This window comes from Diceros bicornis, chromosome 29, assembly GCF_020826845.1.
Source record: "Diceros bicornis minor isolate mBicDic1 chromosome 29, mDicBic1.mat.cur, whole genome shotgun sequence".
Classification (NCBI taxonomy): domain Eukaryota; kingdom Metazoa; phylum Chordata; class Mammalia; order Perissodactyla; family Rhinocerotidae; genus Diceros; species Diceros bicornis.
In genome coordinates, this window is record NC_080768.1 from 30,219,500 (window position 1) to 30,246,371 (window position 26,872).

The following is a 26,872-nucleotide window of genomic DNA, read 5'->3' on the forward strand; positions in this document are numbered from 1 at the left end:
AGGCTTAAACTAGCTTGTGATTTGAGAAAAATGCATAAATGTTGCTTGCATTTCTGTTAAATCAGTCTGATTATTCTATGCTTTATTTTGCTCCTACTGTCATGAAATGAATGGAACAAGTACTTCTGCTTGAAGAACATGACTAAAATATAGTGGTTCTTCAGGTCGTAGTACACACAGCTCACGTTTATCATTTACAGGCAGGGTTTATTGCCTAGTGCATTTAGGTACCGCAGGCCCATTCATCTACTGATGGCCAATAAAAGCTATAGGAAGTCTCGTCAATGAAATTAGTAATCTGTGGGGACAGAAATGCAGTTAATGCCTGTCATTCTAGATTTGTGATCATTGGGATGTGCTTTTTATGACCATTGAAAATATTGGCTTGACTTAGTCACATGTAGGGTTGTTTCTGTTGTTAAATATATTTTAAAATTCTGAACACAAAAATATTCTTTGGTAGCCCAATGAATTTTTTTAAAAATTTAGTAACATATAGCTTTTAGGAATAGCAATTCAGCATGTGATAAGTGAACACATATTTTAACTGCCTTCTCTTATACTTGACAAAAACTGCTAAAAAGGCAAAATTATTGCTTTAGAGATTTATAAAAGTAGAAAATTAGTGAGGGACATTAGGTATTTTTCCACTTTGAGAGGGAAAAGTTTCTGTACCAATGTGCACCAGTTACAAGTTGATTAATTAGAATCAGGATGTTTGAAGTTAACATCAGATGTAGCACTTTGTGATCTGTAAAAATCATGTCAAATCTTGCTTAAATATGAAAATTGTTGAGTTTAGCCCAAACCACCAGGATCACTGGTATGTTGTTTAGCCCTCTCCTTAAAATCATAGAACTTCCAAGTTGGAAGAAATCTTGAATGGTTTGAAGTCCATCCCTATCTCCCATTGCAGTGAGTCCCACTGAAGAACAATTGTTACCTAGTCTACACTTTCTTTAGTTGCGAGGATATGCCTAACCTATGGAGGCTTACCCATTTTATCTTTGTTTAAGCCCTACAAATTTTTTCTTATGTTCAGCTGAAAATTGGTGTTTCTGTAGCTCCCATTAATTGGACCCAGTTTCTACCCCTTAAATATATAAACATCACATATGTCCAACTTAGATATATTTGAATACCATTCAAATTGATGAATACCATTTCCCAATACCAATGGTATTGAATACCATTTCCCAAGATTCTTCTGCAACAAACATCAATTTCATCTACCTTCCTCATATGGTAAAATTTGAGCCTCTTAACCTAGCAGATCTCTGTCCTCTGAACCAGTGTCATTTTGCCAATGGTCTTTCTATCTTTTCTGTCTGAAGCCTATTTCCTATAATGACTGAGTCAGTGGCGTGCATGGTGCCTAAGTGAAATAAAGATATGATGGGGCCGGCCCCGTGGCTTAGTGGTTAAGTGCGCGCGCTCCGCTACTGGGCGGCCCGGGTTCGGATCCCGGGTGCGCACTGACGCACCGCTTCTCTGGCCATGCTGAGGCCGCGTCCCACATACAGCAACTAGAAGGATGTGCAACTACGACATACAACTATCTATTGGGGCTTTGGGGGAAAAAGAGGAGGAGGATTGGCAATAGATGTTAGCGCAGAGCCAGTCTTCCTCAGCAAAAAGAGGAGGATTAGCACGGATGTTAGTTCAGGGCTGATCTTCCTCACCAAAAAAAAAAAAAAAAAAAATATGATGACCAAGGTATTCCATCTCTTCTTCTGGGTTTCCACTTCAGGGAACCTGCCAGCAGTATTAGTAACATATAGTTTGAAAAGTTGTTTCTGTGCCTTTTCATCTTCTTCCCTTTAACCCGCGGCACTTGGGAATGATTTTCTCCTCTGTGCTGCTTGTGCTGAGGGCATAGCAGTTCTCTTGCGAATTCAGCCTGATTTGGGGGCTCCAAATGTGCTGTTACCTCCACAGTGTGGTGAGACCTGTAGACATGGAATATTGTTGAAAACTTGCCTCTAAGAATTTGTACACTGCGTGTCCCCGGACTCCTTAGAGCCCAGAAGCAAAGCCTTTCCATTGACAGTGTTATTGGCTCCCGTTATTATTGCCTTTGGACTTGAATCCTGAGACCGTCCAAGCACAAAGAAAAGGGCAACAGCCTGTGTGTGTCGGGGGGTTAAATTTTGTTAGCTTGAAGGGAGTTTTAATTTGAAAGCTTCCACCCTACCAGCTTCACACAGAAAGAGGGTGGGAATCCCTGAGGTACAGCAACAATATAGTAGTGTAGTACTAATCTTCCTGATAAAACCAGTTTCAGGACCAAATGACAAAATACAACCTCATGGTTTGTTTTTATGACTCTGTGTGTCTGTGTGTGTATGAGATTGTACATCTTCTTAGCGAAGGAAACACTTAAAATGTCGTATGCTGTTGAGTTTCCTGATAAATTACAGGACACCCAGTTTAATTTGGATTTTTGATAAACAATGCATAATTTGTTAGTTTAAGTATGTCCCAAATACTGCATGGGGCATACTTACACGAAAAGTATTCATTATTTATAGGAAATTCAAATTTAATTGTGTATCCTGTATTTTTATTTACTAAATCTGACAGTCTTGCTTTCAGATGGGGCATGACAACTGGTGAAACTTGCTTTAGAAAGGGACTATACTCCTGCTCCTAGAGAAGGAAACTGAGTCCTGCCTTTCATAGATTATCTTTTAACTTTTAAGAAATGAAGACTGTTGATTATTAAATGGCAGAAGGAGTCTCGTGTGTAACCCACATTGCCTGGAGGCTGGGGCCAAGCAGAAAGGCCAGCACATAGGGTTTTCCTTTTCTAAAGGCCGTGGCTGGATCAGACAGATGGTTTTACAAAGTGGCCAGGAGTGGAAGGAGGCAGAGGGTCAGAGAAAATTATAAGTAAGGGAGTGTGGTCTAAGCCAGGAATATCATGTTTATCATTAAAGACAAAAGATTAGGCCTAGGCTATAAATTAGAGAAAAAGAAAAGAAAGAATGGGATTCTTTCAGAAACCCAAACATATAGGAGGTGGAGAGTGGAGAGGATAGGGAAGTTGGGCCTGATTTTAAGCCACAAGAACAGGGTAGACACTCATGGATGTAAAGGATACAAATTGATTAAGAGGAATTTGCTTGCAGAGAGATGATCTAGCAAAATGAGATAAACTGGGTTGATAAAAATGATCCAAAACAAGGTTTAGATACATACACAAGTTTCACAAACACTAAATTTTCTCCGATGAATCTGAGCTGATAGTAGGGTAGTAAGACCAAAGGTTTGTGACTGTCAGGGAGAAGCCCACCTCATGTGAAAACGTTGCCCAAGATTTTCAAATGTTAGTTATATTTACAAATAGATCATTTGTGGGCCTAGAATATTTGAATGTTTTATATCTTCTCTCGTTTATCTTTCTGCTACTCGATAAATGGGACTTGCAAGGATCTGAGTACACAAGAAAAAAATATATAGCTTTCCTATTTTATCTGAGACACTGTGTAATATGCTACAGAGCAAATCAAGTTGGATAATTTTGGCAGAGAGCCTGGGAAAAGGCTTCCATGTGCGTGATGGCCAATTTGCCTTTTTAAAGTTAAACTTGAAAATCAAAAACTTTAAGAAGCGTATAAATATGTATAGCTGTGTATGTATATCATTGCCCAAGATTATGAAACTATAAAATAACAATTTAAGGAAAATGTGACCAACGTTTTCACTTAGGAATGCTACCCTCTAATTACGACAAACATTGCAGAGCCTTAAAAAGACTGAAAAAATTCCTTTGTAGTAGACCTTGAGACCTGGAGATTGAAGTTATAAGGAAGGATTGGTGGTTTTCTTTTAGAATTTTAAATTTTCTCAAATAATGTTTCATCACATATTAGTCTCACTTGTATAATTTGATTCAGTTGGTCATTAAAACTCAGTCAAAATTAATCCTATAGAATAGGATTTCAACAGAAAGAGAGCTTTAGAAATGAATCTTTTTGTTTCTTTGTACATAAATGCTATTTAATTATCAAAGTTAATATAATTTCAATTATTTAGTAAATTTACAAAGTCCTATTATGAAACTAGTTTTTTTTATTCCAATATTATCTGAATATTCTGGAAAAACGGAAAGCAATCCATATATAGAGAAAACAATACATTTTAAATAAAAGCGCGTTTTGTGCTTGAATGCAATGCTTATTCATCACTTGATAAATGATACTTTTAATTCAGTTAATTAGACTAATTTATAACCAATTATTAGATACAGTAGACTTGCCATTCCATTTCTATAAAGTAAACATGTATTGTTATATTTATATTGATTAGTAGTAGTAGCAAAATATTACCTAAAATCAGTAATAATAATGTCCTAGGGTAAGAAAATTATACAGACTTAAGAGCTAGAACCTCTTTCTAATCTTTTGCCATATTCTTGAGAGAAGGTTAGGAGGAATAAAAGTCACCAAGGCAAAATGCTTCCTCGAAATTGTTTTCAGAGCAATTCAGAAGAGAAGGAAAAAGATTAGTTAGATTGCTTCAATCAAATTTAATGTAAAATAAAGTGTTACCTTTGAGTGTTCAGGCAATAACACACATTTATATTTCATGACCAACAATATTTAGAACTGTATGAATGGATTTCTGTTTTAATTGTTAAAGTAATTCCATTTTAATTTCCATTAAAAATTATATTGTAGAAAAGAGGGGCCGGCCTGGTGGCGGTGGTTACGTTTGCGTGCTCCACTTATGTGGCCCCGGGGTTCGTGGGTTTGGATCCCAGGTGTAGACCTACACACCGCTCAACAAACCATGCTGTGGCAGTGTCTCATATACAAAATAGAGGAAGATTGGCACAGATGTTAGCTCAAGGACAATCTTCCTCAAGCAAAAAAGAGGAAGATTGGCAATGGATGTTAGCTCAGGGCCAATCTTCCTCACCAAAAAAAATAAATAATAATAAATAACCAAAAAAAAAGAAAAAAAATATAGAAAAGATTGCAGTATAGCCCCCTGGTGTTTTGAAGCTATGCACTTCAAAACAAACACATAAATAAAAATATGTCTAAGAGGTTCATGGTATTTTTTCTTTTAGAAGGAATGTGATTTTTGTTAAAATAAGTTGTTGCTGCAGCTGCCTTTCAGAAAATTGAGTTTCTATATTAAATAATGCTAGTCCAAGCTTAAAAATAAGAATATCTAAGAGGCCGGGCTGGTGGTGCAAGCGGTTAAGTGCGCACGCTCCGCTGCGGCGGCCCGGGGTTTGCCGGTTTGGATCCCAGGCGGGCACCGATGCACCGCTTGGCAAGCCATGCTGTGGCGGCATCCCATATAAAGTGGAGGAAGATGGGCACGGATGTTAGCCCAGGGCCAGTCTTCCTCAGCAAAAAGAGAGGAGGATTGGCAGATGTTAGCACAGGGCTGATCTCCTCACAAAAAAAAAAAGAATATCTAAGACTGTTAAGTATTTTTCTTCTCTCAATAAAAAGGAAAAAAACAGAGACTCTCTTCCTCTCTGCCCCCTTCCCCGCCACCAGCTTCTGAAATTACAGGTACAAAGTGTTTGTTTTTTTAAGCTATGAAGACACCTTTTAAGTAAAATATTTTTTTATTATCATAGGTAATCTGTAAAACATAGTGACCATTATTTTTAATAAAGTCCTAAAGGTTATATCACCTTTCTCAGGCTTACGTTAAATAACAACAACAAACAAAAAACACACACCAAAAACAAACTCCTAAGTAAGCTTTCATTTCCTAATTTATATTATCTTATCATGATCTGCAATAATTTTGGAGATGTTCTTAAATGTTTTTATATTTGCTTCTAATATGTTAACACAGATTATTGAGAAAGTCCTCTGAAACAAAGCAAGTAAAAATAATAGAAGGGAATAGATTTTCCTCCTATCTCTAATAGAATCGTGTTATTGAGTATTGTGAATTCTACAAGAAGTCAAAGGTCTTTTAGAGTCTGAGCTCACAGGAAAAATTCTTAACTGGAGATCCATGGAATAACTATGAATTGGCTTCAGACGAGGGGGTCCTTGAAACTCCACATTATATGCTAGTGTTTTTATTTGCACTTATAAACCAAAATGCATAGCATTCTCCAGATTCTGAAAGGAGTCTATGGCCCTCAAAATAATAAGAACCACCATTTAAAATACTCAAAATACTTGAGCAGTGTCTTAGAGAGAGCAGGGACTTAGTAACCAGAGATCTGAGTTTGAATCTTGACTGCAATTTTCCATCTTTAGGACCTTGACAGACTCCTTAATCTTTCTAAGACAGTATTTGCTTTCTGATAAGTGGGGGAAATAATATAGAACTTACAGGTTATTGTGAGAGCTCTATGAGGTCATGTGTGTTTTTTTCCCTGGCACATTGAAGTCACTCAATAATTATTTCCTTTACCTCAATATCTTTCCTCAGAGATGATGGAAATAGCTAAAGCAACTAATTGTTAAAATGAGGTTTTCTTCTCTCTTGCTTGCGATCACACATGGGTATATCTAATACTGCATATAGGAGTCAGCTCCCCAAGGCAGCTTTCGGTTGTGGATTTTATAATGGAAAGCAACCACATTAACTGCAGTATGGCCCAGGGTGACACTTGACGTTTATATGGTTATTTTTTTAATAAAGTAATTTAAACGATTGCCTTTTCTTTTTATTATAGAAGAAAACTAAAGAATGTTGACTGTTCACTATGCCGAAGCTTCCCTTTTTGCCTTGAAAGCTTTTCTCAAGGACATTAAACACTCTTCCTAATTACTTTTTATTGATTTCTTGGCATTTCTGCTTAACATCGACTACTTATTTTTAGGAAATGAAGGATGCTAAGCTAAAAATGTTAGTGGTGCATTTAAAAGTACAAAGTTCAATATTTTAGTCATGTCTTGTACATGCACTTATAGCTCAAAAAACTATGTAACAGTTTTGCTGTGTGCCTCAGTTGTCTTATCTTACTGCAGAAATAAATATAAAATTCTATGATTCTCAGATTTCTTCCATAGCTGTAACTTATTTTGAACAAATGTATGACTTACCCTGCAACATTTCAAATTTTAAATAAGTAAAGATAAGACTTAGCATAGTCAACTGAATAAAAAATGAGTAAAAAAAATCTACTGAATTACTAAATGGAGAAGAGACTAATGAAAATTAAGCAACTCGACTCTATAGTATACATTCTTATTCCAATTTTGCACTCATTTGCCATTAGTAAACACTTTAATTATGTCTGCCACTCTTTGATTTATAGCATTAGTTTTGTTAAGGATGAATATGTAAAGCAAGGCTGATTAGCTGATCCTGACATATAACCTAACCAAAAGAAAGCTGTCTTATGTTAGCTATTTAGAATAGTCCATTTTTGTAAGAGTTGCTTATTTAAGTTACTTGGTTGTCGGGATTTGACTTTCAATTAGGGGTGCTACCACAGGATGCATTTTTAAAACCTTTTTGTGGGTGATTTATATTTATATGCAAATAAGGTTGAAGAAAAATTACCAATCAACAAAATGAGCCTAATTTCATTTGTCACTAGAGATAATTTTTTTATGTTATATAATTTATTTGCATCTCTTATAAATATATATTTTTCTCTCTTTTCTCCTTATCTCTTTGTTGAGTACAATCAGCTTTTAAAGGATCTAGTGGTATTAATCTTGAATTGAGGTCAATCAGAGATCTTATGCAAATATTAAATATTGTGCAGCCTCATAACTAAATTTAGCAATTCTTTTGGAATAGTTCCTGCTGCCATAACTCCCTAATAATGTTTATAACTCAACATATTTATATTTGTACATGCATTTATAATACATGCATGTGTAATTTTTCCTTGGCTTCATAAAAGAAGAAAAGGTAATTTTTTCCAATTTTGAAATCATTAATAAATGAAAATTAAATTATTTTCCTAAAAGTAATTTTAAAAAGGAAAACGAGGATAATTTGAATGGAAGTTAAATAGAATCCATTACAACACTTTGGCACTGGATAATCACATCATTCAATTTCTGATAACTTTCCAATTTAGACTACTCAGGATTGATTTAGTTTTCTCGTTCTTAGGAAAGCTTAACAGAAAAGATAACCATTTTATTGTGACACAGACAACAGAATAGTAGATAACATGGACTAAGCATTTTCCCTGAGTTATGACCAAAATAGCATCAATTTGACTAACATTGGCCTCCCATCCTCTGCTAAGAGTGAATAATCTAAAAGTAATATTTTAAGTCTCATTTCCTGACATACAGTTTACAAATGTAGGGAAATATTCAGAAAGCGATACTTTCTGGAAGGTGGAAGAATACGGCTTCTCTAATAGCCTGTGGAAAGGATGTCATTTTTTGTTGTTTGTTTATTTTTAACTAAAGGTCACAAATGTAGTTCTGGAATGAAAGAATCATGAGATACAGTGCTTTAGTGGATACATTATGGGCCTTGCAGTCAAGCTGCCTTGGAATTCCTCTCCATGTTATTTATTATATTGAGAACATGGGCATGTAATTTCACCTCTTTCAGCCTCCCTTTCTTCATCTGTCAAAAGGATAAAACGTTACCTATTTCTTAGGGTTACTGTAATGACTACCAGGCTAGCAAACTGGCACGCTGTAAATATTTAATGAATATCAGTCTTGTTCTTTGCTAAGAATTGTATTGTCTTTACCATACAGATAACTTTTGAATTTTCTTTAGTATTTATTTCTCCTCCAAAGAAAGGGACCAGAAGGAATAGAAGCAAAAGACGTACCTTTAAAATTTACAGTGAACATTATCGGCGCTAGATACCTACTGGGCCAGGTGAAATTGATTTCTACTACAAAAGACAAGATTACTGCAGAAAATGATAGAATTTTTATGATATAAAGAAGAAGATGCTTAAGAAGAAAATATTGTATCCAGAGAACTCTTCCATTTTTGCAGTCATAGAATGGCTTCTCTCTCTGCTTCTCATTGTTTCTGTGCTTTTCCCTTCATCTACCCTGAAGATTCCCTTAAAGCCAAAACATGCCCAGTAGAATTGATAATTAGTTGTGAGTATATTTAACATGCTCTTTGGTGTTTAACTCTTAGCTTCATTGGAATATATTTTGTGATGGGTCATATTCTACAAATATGACTATTAAGAATGGGTAGATTTATTTCTTCTATAATAAGAAAGGCAACAGAAGAGTTATTGTAGTCCCAGGAAAAGGCACTGTTTTTTTAAGATTTCACACTAAGTTGGATATTAGAGAATTCACCTGACTAAGTAGTAAGCCTGACATGGCCCTTTTCTTGTACTTTTCTCTTTGAGCCAATAATGACTGATGGTTCAGTCTCCTGCGCTTTGTGGAAACCATATCCCAAACAGTACTTTGTAGACCTCAATTCTAGTATGTGAAAGAATCAAGATGGTCTCTCTGACTTTCCTGCTCTCCTGGGACAGAAAAGGGCAGTTGCTCTCACAAGTAATGATGATAATCCAATTTAAGTTGTTACAACCTTTTTTCATTTTTAAATTTGATTTCCATTTTGGATGATATATTTAGTGAGAATTGCCCTTAAGGAGTTTTGTAGACTTATACAGAATGATAACCAGGCCTATTTGTTATTATTATTTTTTTTTTTTTGACAAAAGAAGTTGGAGGTGTGGAATGAGAGAAATGTGTTGTGGAATTTAACATTCTCTTCTTAGGTAGCAGCAACTGTGCATGTTCCCAAACTTTTGAATAGTTTTTAAGGAACTTGTCTCTTATTTTAGATTATGCCTGGGGAATTGGAAATGCTACACATAGCAAGTTCTATATTTGGAATCAGTACAGATCCGTGTCAACCTGGTTAAAATGATTACTCTCATCTAACTTTGAACATATCATTTTTACCTTATTAAGTCATCGAGTTTAGCTGAGCATTGAGGGCATGTTATCTTTGTTATTTTGATTATGAAATGCTCCTGATCATTTTTAGGGCTGTTATAATTAAGACTTCAGTGCCACCCCTGGTATTTTTTGTAATCATTTATGAGAGTGATGGATTCCATCTGTCTGGACCTCTGCTCCTATGATTCTGTGATCTAAGGACAGCTGAAACTTTGTTCTGACCTCATGTTATGCCTAGTCACAGAGTTTCTTGTAAAACAGAGCAAAAGTTTTAATAAATCAGATATATTTCTTATCTCTAGAGGTGGATCATTTATGACTTCCTTTGTGGAGCTGCTGAAATGATCAGCAGTGTCATCTGCAGCCTGGAGCACGGGTCCCACAAGTCAGAAGACCACAACTAGCTTCCTCGTCAGTCAGTCACCGCCTTTCTTGTGACCTTTGCATATGTACTTATGCAGACAGTGTCTCTGTCTCTAGAATGTGATTCCAGTAATGTAGATTACATTGCCCATTTAAGATTACATTTCATTAGACTTTTTCAATTTCTCTGTTTCCATGATGCCATATTGCTGTTATTATTGTTCTACATAGGAAACTCCAACTTCATGTCAGAATTTGGAGCTAGACTTTACCATAAATTGCAATTTTCCTGCCTGTCAGCCCAGGCAATATGGTGCATTCAGTAGAAGGAACAAACTGAGGAAAGTAGCCACCTTTCACTAGAGCAACAAAAGTCCTTCCAGTTGATGTAAACCCTCCTGTGACGGTCTAACTTTATTTCCTGAAGGATGTTACAGCCTTATTTACCTCACAGAACTGACATTCCAGACCTTCCTAATTAAATTGAACTTCAGAGTCACTGTTAGGTCCCAAGAAGTGCTAAGTTTTCACAAGGCCAACATCCTTCCTATTTTCTCCTCTCCCAGACGTCCACCATTAGACTACTTTTTTGTTTACTTTCTCTCTCTGACATCCATGGGTAAGATTTTCTTTTTATTTGAAAAATATGTGTGGCCAGCATTTTCTTTGGGTATTACTCTGAGTTTGCCAATGCCTAGTTCTGACTTTAGAAGAAATATTCTGACACTATGCATTCATTTATAATTACCATCTGTTCATCCATGTGTGCTGCTTGTTAACCTTTGAACAAGTAAAATTTGTCATTTACAACTAAAATAATTCACAGATGAAATGATCTTTGAATCCTGAAAACAAACCTACAAATAAAAAATGAAAACAAACAAACAAAGTCACCAAGCAGATATTTGGATGATTGAATTTGACAAAGGATAAAATTGAATTTAGAAAAATTTAGATCATAATCATATATTCTAGTAGTATTGTTAACTAATGAATTAGTTTATGTTCAGTCTGCTTAAAATTATGTTGGGCTTTATGATGGACTAATATCAATTGATTAGACTAAAAACAAACAAAGACTAGAAGACAAAAATGGGGGGAAAACCATGTGTCATTGTGAGCACTTTCCTAGCTCTAAGAAAAGAGCTTTGATGACAGGAGTGATGAGATTTTAAGGACAAAATAGCCTACATACTTATTTATCATGAATCCTTCAATTCCTGTCATTTCTCTACAAAAAAACTAAAGAATAAAAAGCAGCCTTGCAGGGCCGGCCCCGTGGCTTAGCGATTAAGTGCGCGCACTCCGATGCTGGCGGCCAGGGTTCGGATCCCGGGTTCGGATCCCAGGCGCGCACTGATGCACCGCTTCTCCGGCCATGCTGAGGCCGTGTCCCGCATACAGCAGCTAGAAGGATGTGCAACTATGACATACAACTATCTACTGGGGCTTTGGGGGGAAAATAAATTTTAAAAAAAAAAAGTTTAAAAAAAAAACAAGCAGGCTTGCAGTCAATGGGTGACAGAGTGCAGTTTAGCTTTTCGAGGAAAGGAAAGCCACAGGCACAGGCACACACATGCATTCACACAGTGTGCTCTGGCAAGTTGGGGAGTTAGCTCCCCAAGTGTGAACCTCAGGCCCAATCCAGTGGCTGTGATAGATCCATGTAGCCATTTGACAGATTCTGATAACCTTTGGATGGAGAAAAGTATGAAGGGGCAATGAAGGATTGCTGAATTCTTACAACATCCGTCTGGCAATTAAGATCCTTTTTTTATTAACACCATTGAATTCCAGGGACTTGTGTGGTTTCTGTAGAACAATGACTCACTTCTCTGAGTTCTTCAGACGTTGAGAAGAATTCAGGCATTAGAGTTTTTGGTATATAACGTTGGGCATTAAGGTGCAGGGAGAAGTGAGTCTCTCAGCAGAAGAGGCTTCCACCTGTGCCTGGTCTCTCTGAAGACACGATTACATCCTTGGAACTGAGTATCTAACACACCAAGAATGTGTGTAATCCACTGACTCTTTCAGCAAAAGTGTTCCATGTTTCAAAATTCTTCAGAAGTCAGGATTTCTTAAGGGGAGAGCCATATATAAAACAGGCCTTTTTAAAGAATAAGGTCAAAGGTCTGGTTTCTTCTTACTAACAAGATCTGCTTTACCTAGTAAGGCCTTGTCTTCTGCTTAGAGATATAACCAGAACTTGCCTGTCATCTGTGAACTCTCCCTTAGTGGGGGTTCAGAAGCGTAACTAACTCTGTCTTCCCATTATGGTCGTCACTGGATTCTGTAGTTAGTGAACTGGAAATTTCTCACTAGGTATTGGCAGTGCCTATTTGAGCAGAAAAGCAATGCAAATTCCTACTACACATACATACCACTTGGTATTGCAAAGTGTTTGACTTCTTGAAAGCTTTTGAGTAAATGAAAAATCTCAGCTGAAGACTTTTGACTCCTTTATGGGAATATGAAGAAAAAGTGGCAAAGTGGACATGGCCAAGGATTTGGTTCTGCATGTTTTGGTTTTACTTGGCCTTGTAGAGCCATGGTTTCCTTATAGCTGGTGTGCTGAACAGCGTGATTCACTGCTTTAAGCTGTTTTCTTCATTAGTTTTTGGGTATGAAGCACCTTAGTAATGGATAGAAAGAACGAAGATCTGTATTAAACACACACTTGCAGTGTCTACAAAAATGGTTGATGTTTTAATAGGGGAGAGACCTCAGCCATCCTGAATTATTATAGCTTCAGGAGATGGAAGTGCTTTATAAGTCCATATACACAGATAGACATATCACTACCGGAAAAAAACTAATCAATTGTAACTAAGATCCTATGTGTAGACCTTCTCAATATTCCCTGTTTCTGGCAGTGCAGAGAAACAGCCAGGCAAGAGAAACAGCCAGGCAAGCTTAGATAAGACCCTGACCTCTATTCTACCTTTTTTTTTTACGATGTGCTTCAACATGCCCTTTTTCAGTTTCCCTGTAGGCAGGATGATTTCCATTGAGTTTTTCCAACTACAGAATGATGCATATATATAAAATAACCAGGCCAGATGATGATAGTAAGACGCTGAACACATGGCTCCAGTTTTTAAAAAATATTGTATACTTTGGGAAAAAGTTCAAAGTGTGCACCTGTTTCCTTTCCATTGAGCACAGGGTTTAATGCCAATAGTAGAAAAACAAGTGCCTGTTTGGTTTGAGTGTAAAGGCCCAGAAATTAAAAACAAACAAACAAAACAAAACAAACCCAAGCTTTAAGGAAAGCTTCTTTAGGCATAATGTAGTCGTCAAGGTTAATTTATCATCTTGGCCCACTTCCTATAAAGGGACAGGATTTGCCTGTAATATTACCTCCTCCCTACCCCCATGTCTAACCTAGAAAGTATATGATCTTTTGAGAAACAAGACCTGTTATGAACTAAATATTATGGGCCCAGCTAGTCCTTTGGGGAGCAGGGCAAAAAATTTTCTTGAGGTGAAGCATTTAAAATTATGTGTTTTTTTGAAAACTTGTTTTATTCCTGTTCAGACTGGTTATATGAAACAACAATAACAGTATTGAAAAAAGTTAGATTTCCATGTGTTACTTGGTTACGTAGAATTTGTGCTGGGAACCTAAAAACTGCAGATACACATTTAATAACACATCATTTTACAGGGAGGGATGTTTTGCTATTCTGATCATGAACCTGGGAACAAGAAACTCCTGGGAGTTCTGGGAAAATATATGGACTGAAATTAGCCAAGTGTTACGGAGCAAGATTCATATGTTCAAACACGCATTTACCACATCGTTCCTCCTTTATATGCAGCAACCTCTGACCTCAGTGAGGAAAATGTTGTGCTTATAGAAACAGAATCTGGGTATTTATGTCCACAGCCATCACACAAACACAGAATTGCAGTAATTTGGCTAAATGGTATGTAGCAACGTGCAATCTTAGAGCTGCAAAGGTGCCATTCTAAGAAATATTCAAGCTTCTTGTGTTATAGAACCACTGATCAAGAAGCCTGGCTCAAATCTGAAACGCTTGGAAGATTGTGTCTGTATTGCCCAGACCCCATTTTTTCTAGACTATTATGGAAGGCTTCTTTATGTAAAACACTGAAAGTTTAGATTACTTAAAACATTTGTCAGAAATCATTTCCTGTCATGAAGATGCTTCCATAACTTTTAGGAACATCATAGCTTTGATCATCTGTGTAACGTAATTTCAGGCCACCTATCATACTGTCTATTCTTAATGGCTTCCTTTATATCAACAGACATGTGGTATAGTCAAATTAGGAAGGCATCAATCATGTAGTCTTGGCTGCAACTTAGACATTTTGACTTTACCGATGAGTATCGAATATTGAGAATGGGCCTCAGTCCCTCTGTCTATTAATATCGTATTTCCTAGATTGTGTAAAGAGTAATGAGACCATGTGTGTTAAGTAGATTGAATGTCTTAGGAAGAGGTGCAATACAACGTGTGAAATACAAATGAACTCCAGCATTTAGCTCCTGCCTAATTTTAATGTATATAAATACAAATAGTGTTATTTCTTTAATGTAACCCCTATTCCTTTCCCATCACTAGTGTGCTGGTTTGAGCAATCTTCCTCTCTCACCCTAGACCTTTGTAACAGCTTCTTCACTGGTCTCCTCATCTCCATTTCCTTCCTTTCCAAAGGCTATAGAATAGACCACTAATTTTATTAATCATGGTCCTACTCAAAAATCTAAGTCTCTCCATGGCTTACAGATTAAACATTAATTCCAGCCAGGTTATCAAGGGCTTCTCTGATATGGATGTATTATTATTGCATAGCTTCATTATCTTCACCTCCCTATTTTTAATCCATCTCCTAGTCAAACTGAACTGCTGCCTTTAACTGAACATGACATTCATTTTTCTACCTCCACAAACTCATTTGCTTTTCTCTTTAATGGAATGCCTTCTTCTCCTTCAAGCACAGACCTAATTCCTCTTCTTAATATATCACTCTTATTTTAAAATATTTCCTATTCTGCATATTTATTGTTAGATTCACACCTGACTGACCTAATTGATTTATATTTCCTGTTGCTATTGTGAATATTATCCCTTTATTTCGTTGAGTTTTCTTGCTAGTTAATACTGGTATCCAGTCATGTCCTCTTCAAATAATGATTATTTTATCTTTTCATTTCCTACAGTTACACCACAATTTTATATTCTTGCCTTGTTGCACTGATTAAAACTTTCGGAGCAGGGGCCGGCCTGATGGCTTAGCGGTTAAGTGTGCGCGCTCCGCTTTAGTGGCCTGTGGTTCGCAGGTTTGGATCCCAGGCGTGCAGGGACGCACAGCTTGTGAAGCCATGCTGTGGCGGCCTCCCATATAAAGTAGAGGAAGACGGGCGTGGATGTTAGCCCAGGGCCAATCTTCCTCATCAAAAAGAGGAGGATTAGCGTCAGATGTTAGCTCAGGGCTAGTCTTCCTCACCAAAAAAAAAAAGAAAGAAAAAGAAAAAACTTGAAGGGCACTGTTAAATAATAGCATTGGTAGTCAACATTCTTGGCTTGTTCTTGACATTAATGGTAATCTCCCCTAGAGTTTCAGTATTAAGTATGATTTAGGTTGTTGGCTAAAAGTAGATATTTTTAGATTATATAGAGTGTCATTCTTTTTTTGTGTGTGTGTGTGAGGGAGATCAGCCCTGAGCTAACATCCGTGCTAATCCTCCTCTGTTTTTTTGCTGAGGAAGACCGGCTCTGAGCTAACATCTATTGCCAATCCTCCTCCTTTTTTTCCCCAAAGCCCCTAGTAGACAGTTGTACGTCATAGTTGCATGTCCTTCTAGTTGCTGTATATGGGACACGGCCTCAGCATGGCCGGAGAAGCAGTGCGTCGGTGCGCGCCCAGGATCCGAACCCAGGCCGCCAGTAGCGGAGCGCGCGCACCTAACCGCTAAGCCCCCGGGCCGGCCCTAGAGTGTCATTCTAATTCTACTTTATAAAGATATGTTTTGAAAAGGCTGAAATTAATATTTTTTGCATTTTTCATTTTAAACATGTATAAGCATATATTTAAACATGTACATATATAATATACATTTAAACATGCATATTAAACATATGAAAGTACAAAGAGTGGTATAATGAATCTCCATGTAGCCATCATCCACTTCAGCTATTATCAGTTTTGATTCATCTTGATCCCACTCACTTTCCTTCCCTCTTACTATTTTGAAGCAAATCCGAGACATCTTATCATTTAGTGTATAAATATTTCAGTATGTGTTTCTAAAAGATAAGGACTATTTTTAAACATAACCATGATACATTTGACACACAAATTAATATTAATCCCTTGGTAACATTAATTAAAAATAAGATTTCCTCTTATAAATATCATACATTTATAGCTGTTTGAATCAGGATCCAAATAAGTTTCACACAGTATGGTTGGTTCATATATCTCTTAACTAGAGAGTTAAGAGTTAAATGTTTATATTTTATATTTTTCTCTTCTTTTACCCTCTTAATCTGTCTCTAGCTCTAGCTCTCTTTGTCTCTTTATCCTCTTTTAATTTTTTTTTTTTTAAGAAACCAAGTTATTTGCCCTGTAGAGTTCTCCATAGTCTGAGTTTTGCTGATTGCATTCCATGTTGCCTTTTAATATGTTCCTCTGACCTATGTACTTCCTGTAAATTAGTAGCTGTATCTGGATGCCGATTAAATTCTGCATTGATTTTTAGGGATAAGAATACTTGGTGTAGATAGTTTTATAGAAATTGATTTTTTTTTTTTGTGAGGAGGACCAGCCCTGAGCTACCATCCAATGCCAATCCTTCTCTTTTTTGCTGACGAAGACTGACCCTGGGCTAACATCCATGCCCATCTTCCTCCACTTTATATGGGACGCCGCCACAACATGGCTTGACAAGTGGTGCGTCGGTGCGCGCCCGGGATCCGAACTGGTGAACCCCGGGCTGCTGCAGCCTAGCACACACTTAACCGCTTGCGCCACCAGGCCGGCCCTTAGAAATTGATTTTTAGTCTCGTCAAATGTTGATTCAGTATCTATTGAAATGACCATATGGCTTTTATTTTTTTGATATGCCATGATTTTTTAAAAAATTTGTTGGCTAAGATAATGAATTTGCCTCATAGTTTCTATCTTTTGACCTTTCATCTACTTTCACTTCTAGATGTGTTTTCGTTGATGAATAAATTAACCTGTGTCATTAAACATCACATGGTGATTTCAGCAGCTCACTGAATATCTGAATCCTTGATCAGTCCTCTTTGTTTTGTTTGGTGCTCCAAACTTTTGACTGATTTGGAAAGTGACAGGTTAACATTTTCTACATTGACATGACCTTCTCCCAACTAAATTGATACTGGTAGAAAATGCAAAGTACAGTAAAGAATGTGTGCCTTCTACATTTAGCCTGATGAGCTCTATAAATATATCAAATTAAGCCAGTCAAATGGACTGCTAATATTTGCTTTGCAGGCTCGATGAATTTTACTCCTTTTAGAATAGGTTTTGATGGGAAGAGATTCAGGGGAAAGCTTGAAAGTTTGTCAACTCCTGGCTATGGAAATTTTATACTCATATAAAACTGTCAGTGATTAGTAGAAAATATATAGCAGAACTGTATTTCTAGAGTTGGCTTCTTAGCTAAGAAATGATTGTTGGCTTTGTAAGGAAGAAAATGTAGCTTTCTTATAACTCCACCCGGCCAGTGATCCGCTGTGGGAAGACACTCGCCCTCTTTTTTAGAAAAACTATGACGTCCTACAAGGCGTTTGTGTCATCGAGATGTTGCTCTAAGAAGTTGCAGACTACACTGATTACACTGTGTCGTGAGTGAAATGCGCTGTCAGAAAAAAAAATAGCAACTTGTATGTTTGAAAAATAACCTTACTTGACAATTTTGTTTTTCTAAGGATAACACTATCTAATGACACCAAATCATTTGCTCGGCAATTGCTGGGAACTTAGAATCTGCTTTCTGTTTAGCTACAAATGAGATCAGTGTTCCAACAAAAATTATAATTTTGTTTTATGAGGAGAAACACCCAAAGGTCACTTTTCATTCTGCTGAAGAGGGAAGAAATAATATTAGGGTCTGCCCAGAGAGCTTGTAAGAGAGAGAGGAATCTAAAGGCAATCTTATTAACCTCTTTCAGCCCCAATGTACATTTAACAAAACAGAAAGTAAGCATTTCCTAATTCACTTGTGTGACTTTGGGCAGCCTTCCCCTGTGCACTTTTGTGAATTCTTTGCTAGAGGTATTTTATTAAAGATTACAGAACTATTGAGACGATTTGTTTCCTCTTTGTAAATATGGGGTAAACTATAAAATATAGTTAAGGTTCTTTCCAATCCACCATTCTATGTGTGTTTAAATAATGCCAAAGCTCAAGTTCGTCACTTAAACCAGTTAATCTGCATTGGCCCTTGGTGTCAACTTGTTTTTGGACAAATTCTCACCTTTTAGGTAAGTCTAGGAAGCTCTAAGTACTTCCAGCTTATTAGCTAAGTCCTTCAGTCCGTAAAGTGAGATGCCTTATTTCTGCTTTAGAAAATTCTGGTTCCATTTATGGTCTCATGATGGTTCTTCTCTGGCTTCCCTTTTTGTTTCTTCAGTGGAGTTCAGTAGAGGAGAGGCCCAGGAGATGGTATGCTCCTTCAAATCACAGTATTGGTTCTGGGAACCTCCACGTCAGTACACTTGGGTTTCTTTTAGCTCCTGTCATTCCTTCCTTTTCAAGTACCTATTTACTATTCAGCAAAGGATTGAATTACCACTCAGAGACAAGTGCCAACCCAGAATGACAATGCTTCAGTAGTTCTGAGTCTGGCTCTAGACTTTTCCTTTGGAGAACTAATGACTCCCCCATCATTTCCTTGGCATCTATAGACGCTACATTAGGTAACACAGCATTTCTGCTCAGCTTCTGCTCCAGAGCTTCATTTTCAGGAGCCGCATAAGCATGTTTTTCCCAGTAGGAGTTCAAAGTGCTTGTAGTACATAATTGTGGAGGAGCTATATTCCGAGCAAGAATAATAATTTCATTTTTTTTTTTAACTGGGACATTAAAGAGCAAGAAAGCATGCACATTCCCAAATACACAGCCAGTGAAGATATCACAGGTAAGGTTTTAAAAAAACCTGTACTGTTGTAGCAATCGACAGTTTCATAGTGGGATATAAAAATTGTTAAAATTGGTATATTTCATTGGAAAACTCCATGGAGTTAATTTTCTGCAAATAAATCATTACGAATTGTCCTAAAAACTGCTAGTAAGGACTCATTCAGTCAGGGAAGACAGGATCTAATGATTGCTCCTTGGGGTAAACACTGTACACTCATGCTAATTCCTGCTAATTCTCAAAGAAGAATAGAGTGGCTTCTTATCAGCAATTTGCATTTGTGTAATGGCCCTGGTCTGTTGTTGCTGTCTACTTCACTGATAAGGAAAACACCACTTAAAACAAGCAAGAAAATAAGCCATCTTTTCTAGCATTATTTTCTTTTCAGCCTGCCTTGAGCAAAAAAAGCCTGGCATTCTACAGGAAATATTGTGTGATTGCGTGGGAAAATATTTAGTAACAAACAGAGAACACTTAATTACTGCTCAGGTTTTTTGTGTATTTATAAAAGTGTGCAATTAGTATGTGATTTCCAAAATGTATGGTTATGAACAGTTTATGCCGTGTCCCATATGCTATGGATGTCACCCTAGTTTTTAATATTTTAGAGTTTTTAAACTGTTAGAATAACACAATATTGTGAGTATACTTAATTTATGTAACTTGGAAGTTCAATTAGAAATTTTAAAGAATTGTGTGGATCTTGAAAGCTGAAAATAATCACACATTTAAGATGCTAGTTTGTTGTTTTTTTCCTTGAATTGTTCTTCAGTTTATTTTATAGGCAAATTTAGTGGTTATAAATTTTTGACAAGTGATTATGGTAAAGTTAAAATACAGTAGGTTACTGATATTTACTTAATGCTTTGCTGTCATGTGGTGGTTACCCCTCCAAATTAGACTCTCTCTCTTCATATTTGGTAGAACAGTGATTTACTATGAAACAACATTTGAGGCTTGATTATATATAATTCCAAAGTCTGCACAGAAACATTTTTGCTTCTCTCTATTCCATATTTATGCCATTAGTAATAGTAATGTATCATATATTTGTATGCAGTGTTGCAACTGACAAAGCATTTTTTCACGCTTCCCAACAACCCTGCAATATCTCATTTTTACAGCTGAATTTACTGAGGCAAATTTACTGGACAAGCATCACACAGCTAGTAATTGGCAATATTGAGCCTTGAACCTGATTCTTCGATTACTCCAGTGTTTATTTCACTACATTTTATCTCTAAAGGTCTCCTTTTAGGGAGAATTGTTCACTATCTTAAAATTTTTAACCCCAGTAACACTAGTTGTTATCATTATGTCTTGCACATAGTGGAAGGAGGGAAGGAAGGCAGGAAAGGAGGATGGAGGGATGGAGAGAAAAATGGAGGGAGAGAAGGAAGGTAGCAGGGAGTCCTATTGTGTGGTGCAGGATTTGGGGAGTCCGTAAATGGTGATAATAGTCTCCAAATCCTCGGCTAAGTCAGAGAACTGTGCAGCGTCCCCGGGGATGGTCACTAATCCTGACCTACTCAACCGAGAGAGACCAGGTCAGGTCGAGAGTGAAACACTCCAAAGTACATTCTCTGGTAACAAGTTATGCTTTGTTTATACTTTCTTCCTTATAATATCGTAGTTGCTAACATCCCAAGCAAAGTGTGCTTGGGGCAAAGTGTTCGTAAAGTGGTGACCATAAAAATAATTGAGTCATATTTTGCTGTGTTCCTAATAGCTGTTCATTTAGCACTTACTAGAAGATGACAAACTCCCAAATTATGACCAATTAGTCATAAAGCAGGGGGAGGCAGAGCATGGGAAGTGCTGAATGAGTGAGACGGACTTCACTTACTTCCAGGAACAACTCTGAAGGTCATCTTTTATAAACTGAAACACATTCTGTCTGCAAAACCTTTAGCTTCACCTCTAAGAAGCTCCTCCCAGCTCCCCCAGAAAGAATGCTGTTTCCATAATTTGGTTTAAGAAACTGCTTTGTCTGTTTCATTAATTTCTGGCAGATTTACCAAATGGAAACAGAGCAATACAGCGTATGTAAGCCAAAGAGAACAGATATTGCTGCAAAATTTATAGATCTGCTTAGGACTGACTGTCCGCTGCATTCAACTAAGAAGGATAAAAGGAAACCTGGCAAAAATCTGAAGGGCGCATCTATCACATCTCCATCCCGGGTTCTGACAATTACAGCTTATTCCTGTGTTTGGCTGTTGTTTCAGAACAGCTGTACCCAGTCAGGTCACACTCTGCATCACCTGGGAGTTAATTGCTGCTTTCCAATTCCGTGATGATTTTTGTTCCTGCTGTGCTAAAGGAAAATAGTGCTAAGCATGATATTTCGTGACCATGGCAAATAGTTGCTACTTCATTTTCTCCCAGAATATTTTACTATCAAATATCACCTTACTAGTTTCAAGTAATGATCTAACAGTTTTCCAAATGAGTGTGTCATAACTCAGAGCTGCAGGATAGCATTAGAAGGATAATCATTTCAGGGGAAAATATTTTTATAGGACTAAAAAACAGGGATTATTTCTGGTTTTAACATATTAATCTCACTTATTTGATAACATAAGATCAGAAAGTTCACGGAATAGGTATGACGTGTCTGTCTCTTGCTTATATCACTGCTAATCTTTATTGTTAGTTTACAGTTTCTATGGGGTGTCTGCTTTTGGGGGAATGTTGGTTTTGTTGGTTTTAGTAAAAGCCTCAGGATTTGTTCTGAAAGAGCCTGGCGCAGTGTGTGCTGCAGCTTTGGCTTGGGTGAGGGGTAATCCTTAGCAACCTGTCAGGGATTCAGAGACCACTGGGGTCTGCTTGAGGCTCAGAGTTCCTCCACAGGAATGACTGGTGACAGCACACAGCAGGTGGTCCATTCGGCACTGTCACCTGGGACAGCAAGGATACCCTGCCCAATTTGTCATCCCATAGAATCCTGTCAGCAGTCAAGAGTCTTAAGCACAAAACCTTTAACATTTAAAGCAAACTTGCTCCTAATATTTTTAAAAAGGAGTTGCCACGGATGAGAATATTAATACACAGCATCCAAGTAAACAGTTTTTCACATGAAGATATAATGTTATGTTAAAATTTATGTTATTTGACATATAGAAATGTTGTCTGCTCTATAATTTTACAGACGAAATGATGCAAATCACATTCTCCTCTTCCTGATAAAAGCGGTAAATTATAGCTGATGATAGAGGGTAAAATCACCTCTCTCCTCCCTCTCCCTGGTTCCTTTTGTTTGGTTTGAGGACCTGTGAAGGATACCTTGAAATGCATTTCGAAAAGGACTTCTTGTTAGAGTAATAAAAAAATGGCCCCAATTGTTAGTTATCCATAGTAATGATTCAAGAATAGCATGCATCTTTGAAATCCCCAGATTTCCCTTGTCAAGCTTTATCTGATTGGTAAACACCTTCCCCACTTGCCCAGTAGTGATACCTGCTATTATTCATTGAGTGACAGTTTTATGCCAATTCTTTTACCTAGATTATTTATAATTTCTGCAAAAATCCTTTAAGAGTGCTATTACCCCTATTTTCTAAATGGGAAAATTGAGCATCTGGGTGGTTAAGTGACTTGCTCAAGGATGCGATGCTGGTAGGAGACGGGATTTGAACCAGATCTGTCTCCAAAGTGCAAGTCATTTTGACTTTTGGCCTTGGCTGTTACTCCTAAAAGCCATGCAGGGAGCAGTGAAATGGTCCAAAAACATGCCTTGGACAGGAGAATAAGAGGCAAGAAAGGTCTTGAGTGATGCAGAAATTGAATAGTCAGATGTTGAGTATTTCGGTCAGTTAGAGTAATATTCAAGCAGAGTTGGAGGAAAAATTGGATTAAAAGTCAAAACAAAAGGTGGACTTGTGCAGGAAATGAAAAAGAAAGAAGGAAACGGAAAAATAATACATGGCAGGTCAGACAAAAGTAAACAAGGGCATCTGAATTTCACACACAAGTAATAAAATAGAAATTGATAAGGAAGACAAGGAATTAAAAATCACTAGGAATCAGCAGACAAGAAAAAAATTTTGTCTAAAGATTGATTTTTTTTTCTCCAAGAGTAAATAGAATATTTCTTGGCTTGACATATTGGTTTTGCGTTTCATCCTGATAGTATCAGTGATAAACATTATGTAAATTATACTTTTTGGTTGAGACTGAGCATTGCCCGTGGTATTCCCAGTGATGTAAGTGGGGAGAAGTTCTGATACTCATTGCCCTTAGAGTCTCAGGACTAAGAGCTTTGGCATCATTTTAAACCGTGCACCTAATGGTGGAGGCATCATTTAAAGCTTGACTTTCAGATAACTGTGAAGTTTCACAAGAGAATATCAAACTTATCACATGAAGATGTTGCAAACCAAAATTAACACTTCTGTCTGCTCCTAATTCAAAATGGATGAATTTTGTAGTGCTTTATTCTACATTTGCAGCAATGTTAGACTGTCTTCAAAAGTATAATGGCAATCAGACATTCAACAATGTTCTTCTGAGTAGAAATTCGAGTAGAATGGCAATTTTGAAGAGTGGCCCCTGATGTGTATGATAATATGTATTCAATTAATAATATATGATTTTTTTCATTAGGAATAAATAAGCCACCTTGTATTTTTCTTTGTTCAACATTATGTCTAAAAAATATAAAGTCAACATACATATAAAACATAATTTCCAAAATATATAATTACTTGCCATTAAAAAAATTGATATTGAAATTGAGTTGCACTGACATGACTTTATATCATTGTCTTTGAGCCTTCCTGGAAAATGTATTTTACTTAATGACAATAGATCTTCTGTTTTCCAGCTTCCTTAGAGGATAAAATATTGGTTATAAAAATGTTGAGCCCCTTTTCCTATTTAATTAGAATGAAATTAATTAACTCTAATTACCCTTTTATAATTTTATCCTATTTAATTACACCCAGAAAATACTTGACTTCTTTGCTGTTGTTTATTAAGCCTGAAAGGTTAGTGGAGTCACCGTACCTTATATGAACTCTTCCTTTTAAGAGAATTTAAGATGAAAGTCTGCTTAAAAGGGGGAGAGGTGGATGTAAACTTTTCCCCTTGTTTATCTTCTGTCCAGCTACGTCTACATCTACAACCGGGACAAGCCATCTTGTAAAGTGTGCAGAGAAGGAGAAAACTTTCTGTGTGAATGGAGGCGAGTGCTTCATGGTGAAAGACCTTTCAAACCCCTCAAGATACTTGTGCAAGTAAGAAAAGAAATCCTCCATGTGGCTTATGTCCATAACTGCTTCTTTCAAATGATTTTGTGTCTCATGATGTATTGTTGCTTCTTTTTCCAATTTCGTTGCATCCTGTTGAATAATGCTATTTTATTTGTAGAATGTTATGAAAAGTTCACACCATTTGTCATCTTCTCAGTTATATTTGGAATTGTTTTTTGCTTTTTTCAATGTTTTTTTTTTTTTTGCCTTCATATTTATGAGGTTGCTTTCCGTGTGGTTTCTCATTGTTCCTAGAAGAGATGTGCAAATATCATAGAGGCCTATAACTTTGATACCTACTTCTCCATCCAATGTATCAATTAAGCTGTAAGATAATGTTGTTTTTTACCCCAATGATCACAAGCAAAATGACTAGGACACTAAAAGAAGGAAAGGGCAGAAGATTCTTTACTGACATGTCTGTTACACCTGGCATTAGCTTATTGTTTCCTAACTATTTTAAAAAATGGAATTTAGGTTGATCTCACTGATGAAAAAAAAGCAAATTGCACGTGTTTGGAAATGCATTTAGTGTGTGTAGCATCACTGTGTGTAGAAGACAGTGTGTTCTTTCATACATTGCAATTATGTATTGATACACTTAGAATGGTGATCTCTCCAATGACCTGAAGGAGTTGATGCACCATTAAGAAGTATCACAGTTATTCTCTCTCAATAGGCAGAATAAAACAATGATATTATCCATAGATTAAATGTTTAAACCTTATAGTTAAAATTAGTTGGTCTCATTAAAAAGCGTGTGTTTTTTGTGCCATGCATTTTAAGTCTACTCTTGATATATAGGCTATGTGTGGTACATAGACTCATAAAATTTGATGTGGTAAGAGATGTTCAATGTTTCCTTGAAATGATGAAAAGTACACATTTATTTTGCAGTTGACCACTGGTTGTGTCTCTTTGTTCTAAAGTAGCAGTGCTTGTCCTAGATGAGAAAAAACCATACCATCATGAAAATCGTCTTCTGCTCCAGATTACTAGCTTATGGCTTAAATGTTGACAAGGAAGAGCAAGTTTGTCAAAGAGACAGTTGAGCTCACAGAAAGAACAATTAATAAAGTGAAAATAAGACACAAGAAGTGGTTAACAAGGTCATTTCCCTTTACATCGTATAAATAGTATAGAAACATTTATGTGCCAGTTCTAAGAAAACCTTAATTGTTTATAAGTACAAGTGCATCTTAAAAGATACATATGTTAAAATCATAATACCAAACAAAAATGTCGTTTTGTAAGAAATGTTTTGCTGCTCCTGTGCTGTTCTGGACAGGGGCTGTCTGTAGAGTGTCTTGTGGGACCTTGAGGCTGTGGACAAGTACCTCCCAGAACTGCTTTCTTGCCCTCAAAAGCTCTTCTTTTGAAAGAGTGGTTGCAGTTCCAAGAGAAGACAAGTTTTGGTGGTTGTATAACTGATTTTATCAATGAAGACAGACAACTTATAAAAGTAAACATAGTCTGTGAGAGTGAATAAAAGACTAGGAATCACAAGAGTAGAATTCCAATCTCTATGACTAAACATCTCTTTCATAGAGATAGGTAATAGTTATAAGCCAAGATAAAATTAATTGGTAAAAGTCTTTTCAAAATTTTACAGCAAGATGAACATGAAAAAGTATGTAAAAGAAAATTATTTATTTCAGGTCTGAATTATTTCATTCGACTCTCAATGCTTGTTATCTTAAAATTAATCTTAGAGATTCACTTTTTGATCACCAGTATATTCAAATCCATATACCTTGCTATAGCATAGAATTAAAATTGGTCAGTTTTAGTCTTTGGTTCTGCTGACTTGCTATGAATACAGCGCAAACTTGGCACGCCCATATTTATCATAGTGAATTGGGATGAACAAATTTTATAGTTTTCTTTAAGATTTTCTCTGATCAAAATAGAAAATGCCAAAAGGTGAGAGTTATAATCTCTAAAGTATAAGGCTCATTTATTATATGGGGAAATCTTGTAATTCTGTCCTAATCTTAGGCATACAAGCTAATTATGTTTTAATAAATCTCCTTGAAAAGCCATTTAAATTATAGTCCCTTAAATTCTTCTCCTTTTTAAACAGTTGTTCCCATGTTATCTATGTCTCATATTTTTACTTCTTTACAAAAGCATCTGAGACCACTATATTTTAATGATAATAATGAAACACGATCATTTTTCATCATAGCCTTTGCAAAGATTTATAAGCTGAGTGAGTACATATGATAGTTTCTGAGTTCCTCTAAGGAACCAGTGCA

General features: G+C 36.6%; 1 protein-coding gene across 6 annotated transcripts in view; it reads left to right on the forward strand.

The window, feature by feature from the left end:
* The window catches only part of NRG1 (neuregulin 1), a 215,189-nt gene that overhangs the window by 154,121 nt on the left and 34,196 nt on the right, over positions 1 to 26,872 (forward strand). For all 6 annotated transcript variants that reach the window (XM_058525174.1, XM_058525175.1, XM_058525176.1 and 3 more), the window contains one exon: positions 24,470 to 24,599. In XM_058525174.1, the coding sequence (XP_058381157.1) occupies positions 24,470 to 24,599 (130 nt within the window). The remainder of the gene's footprint in view (positions 1 to 24,469; positions 24,600 to 26,872) is intronic.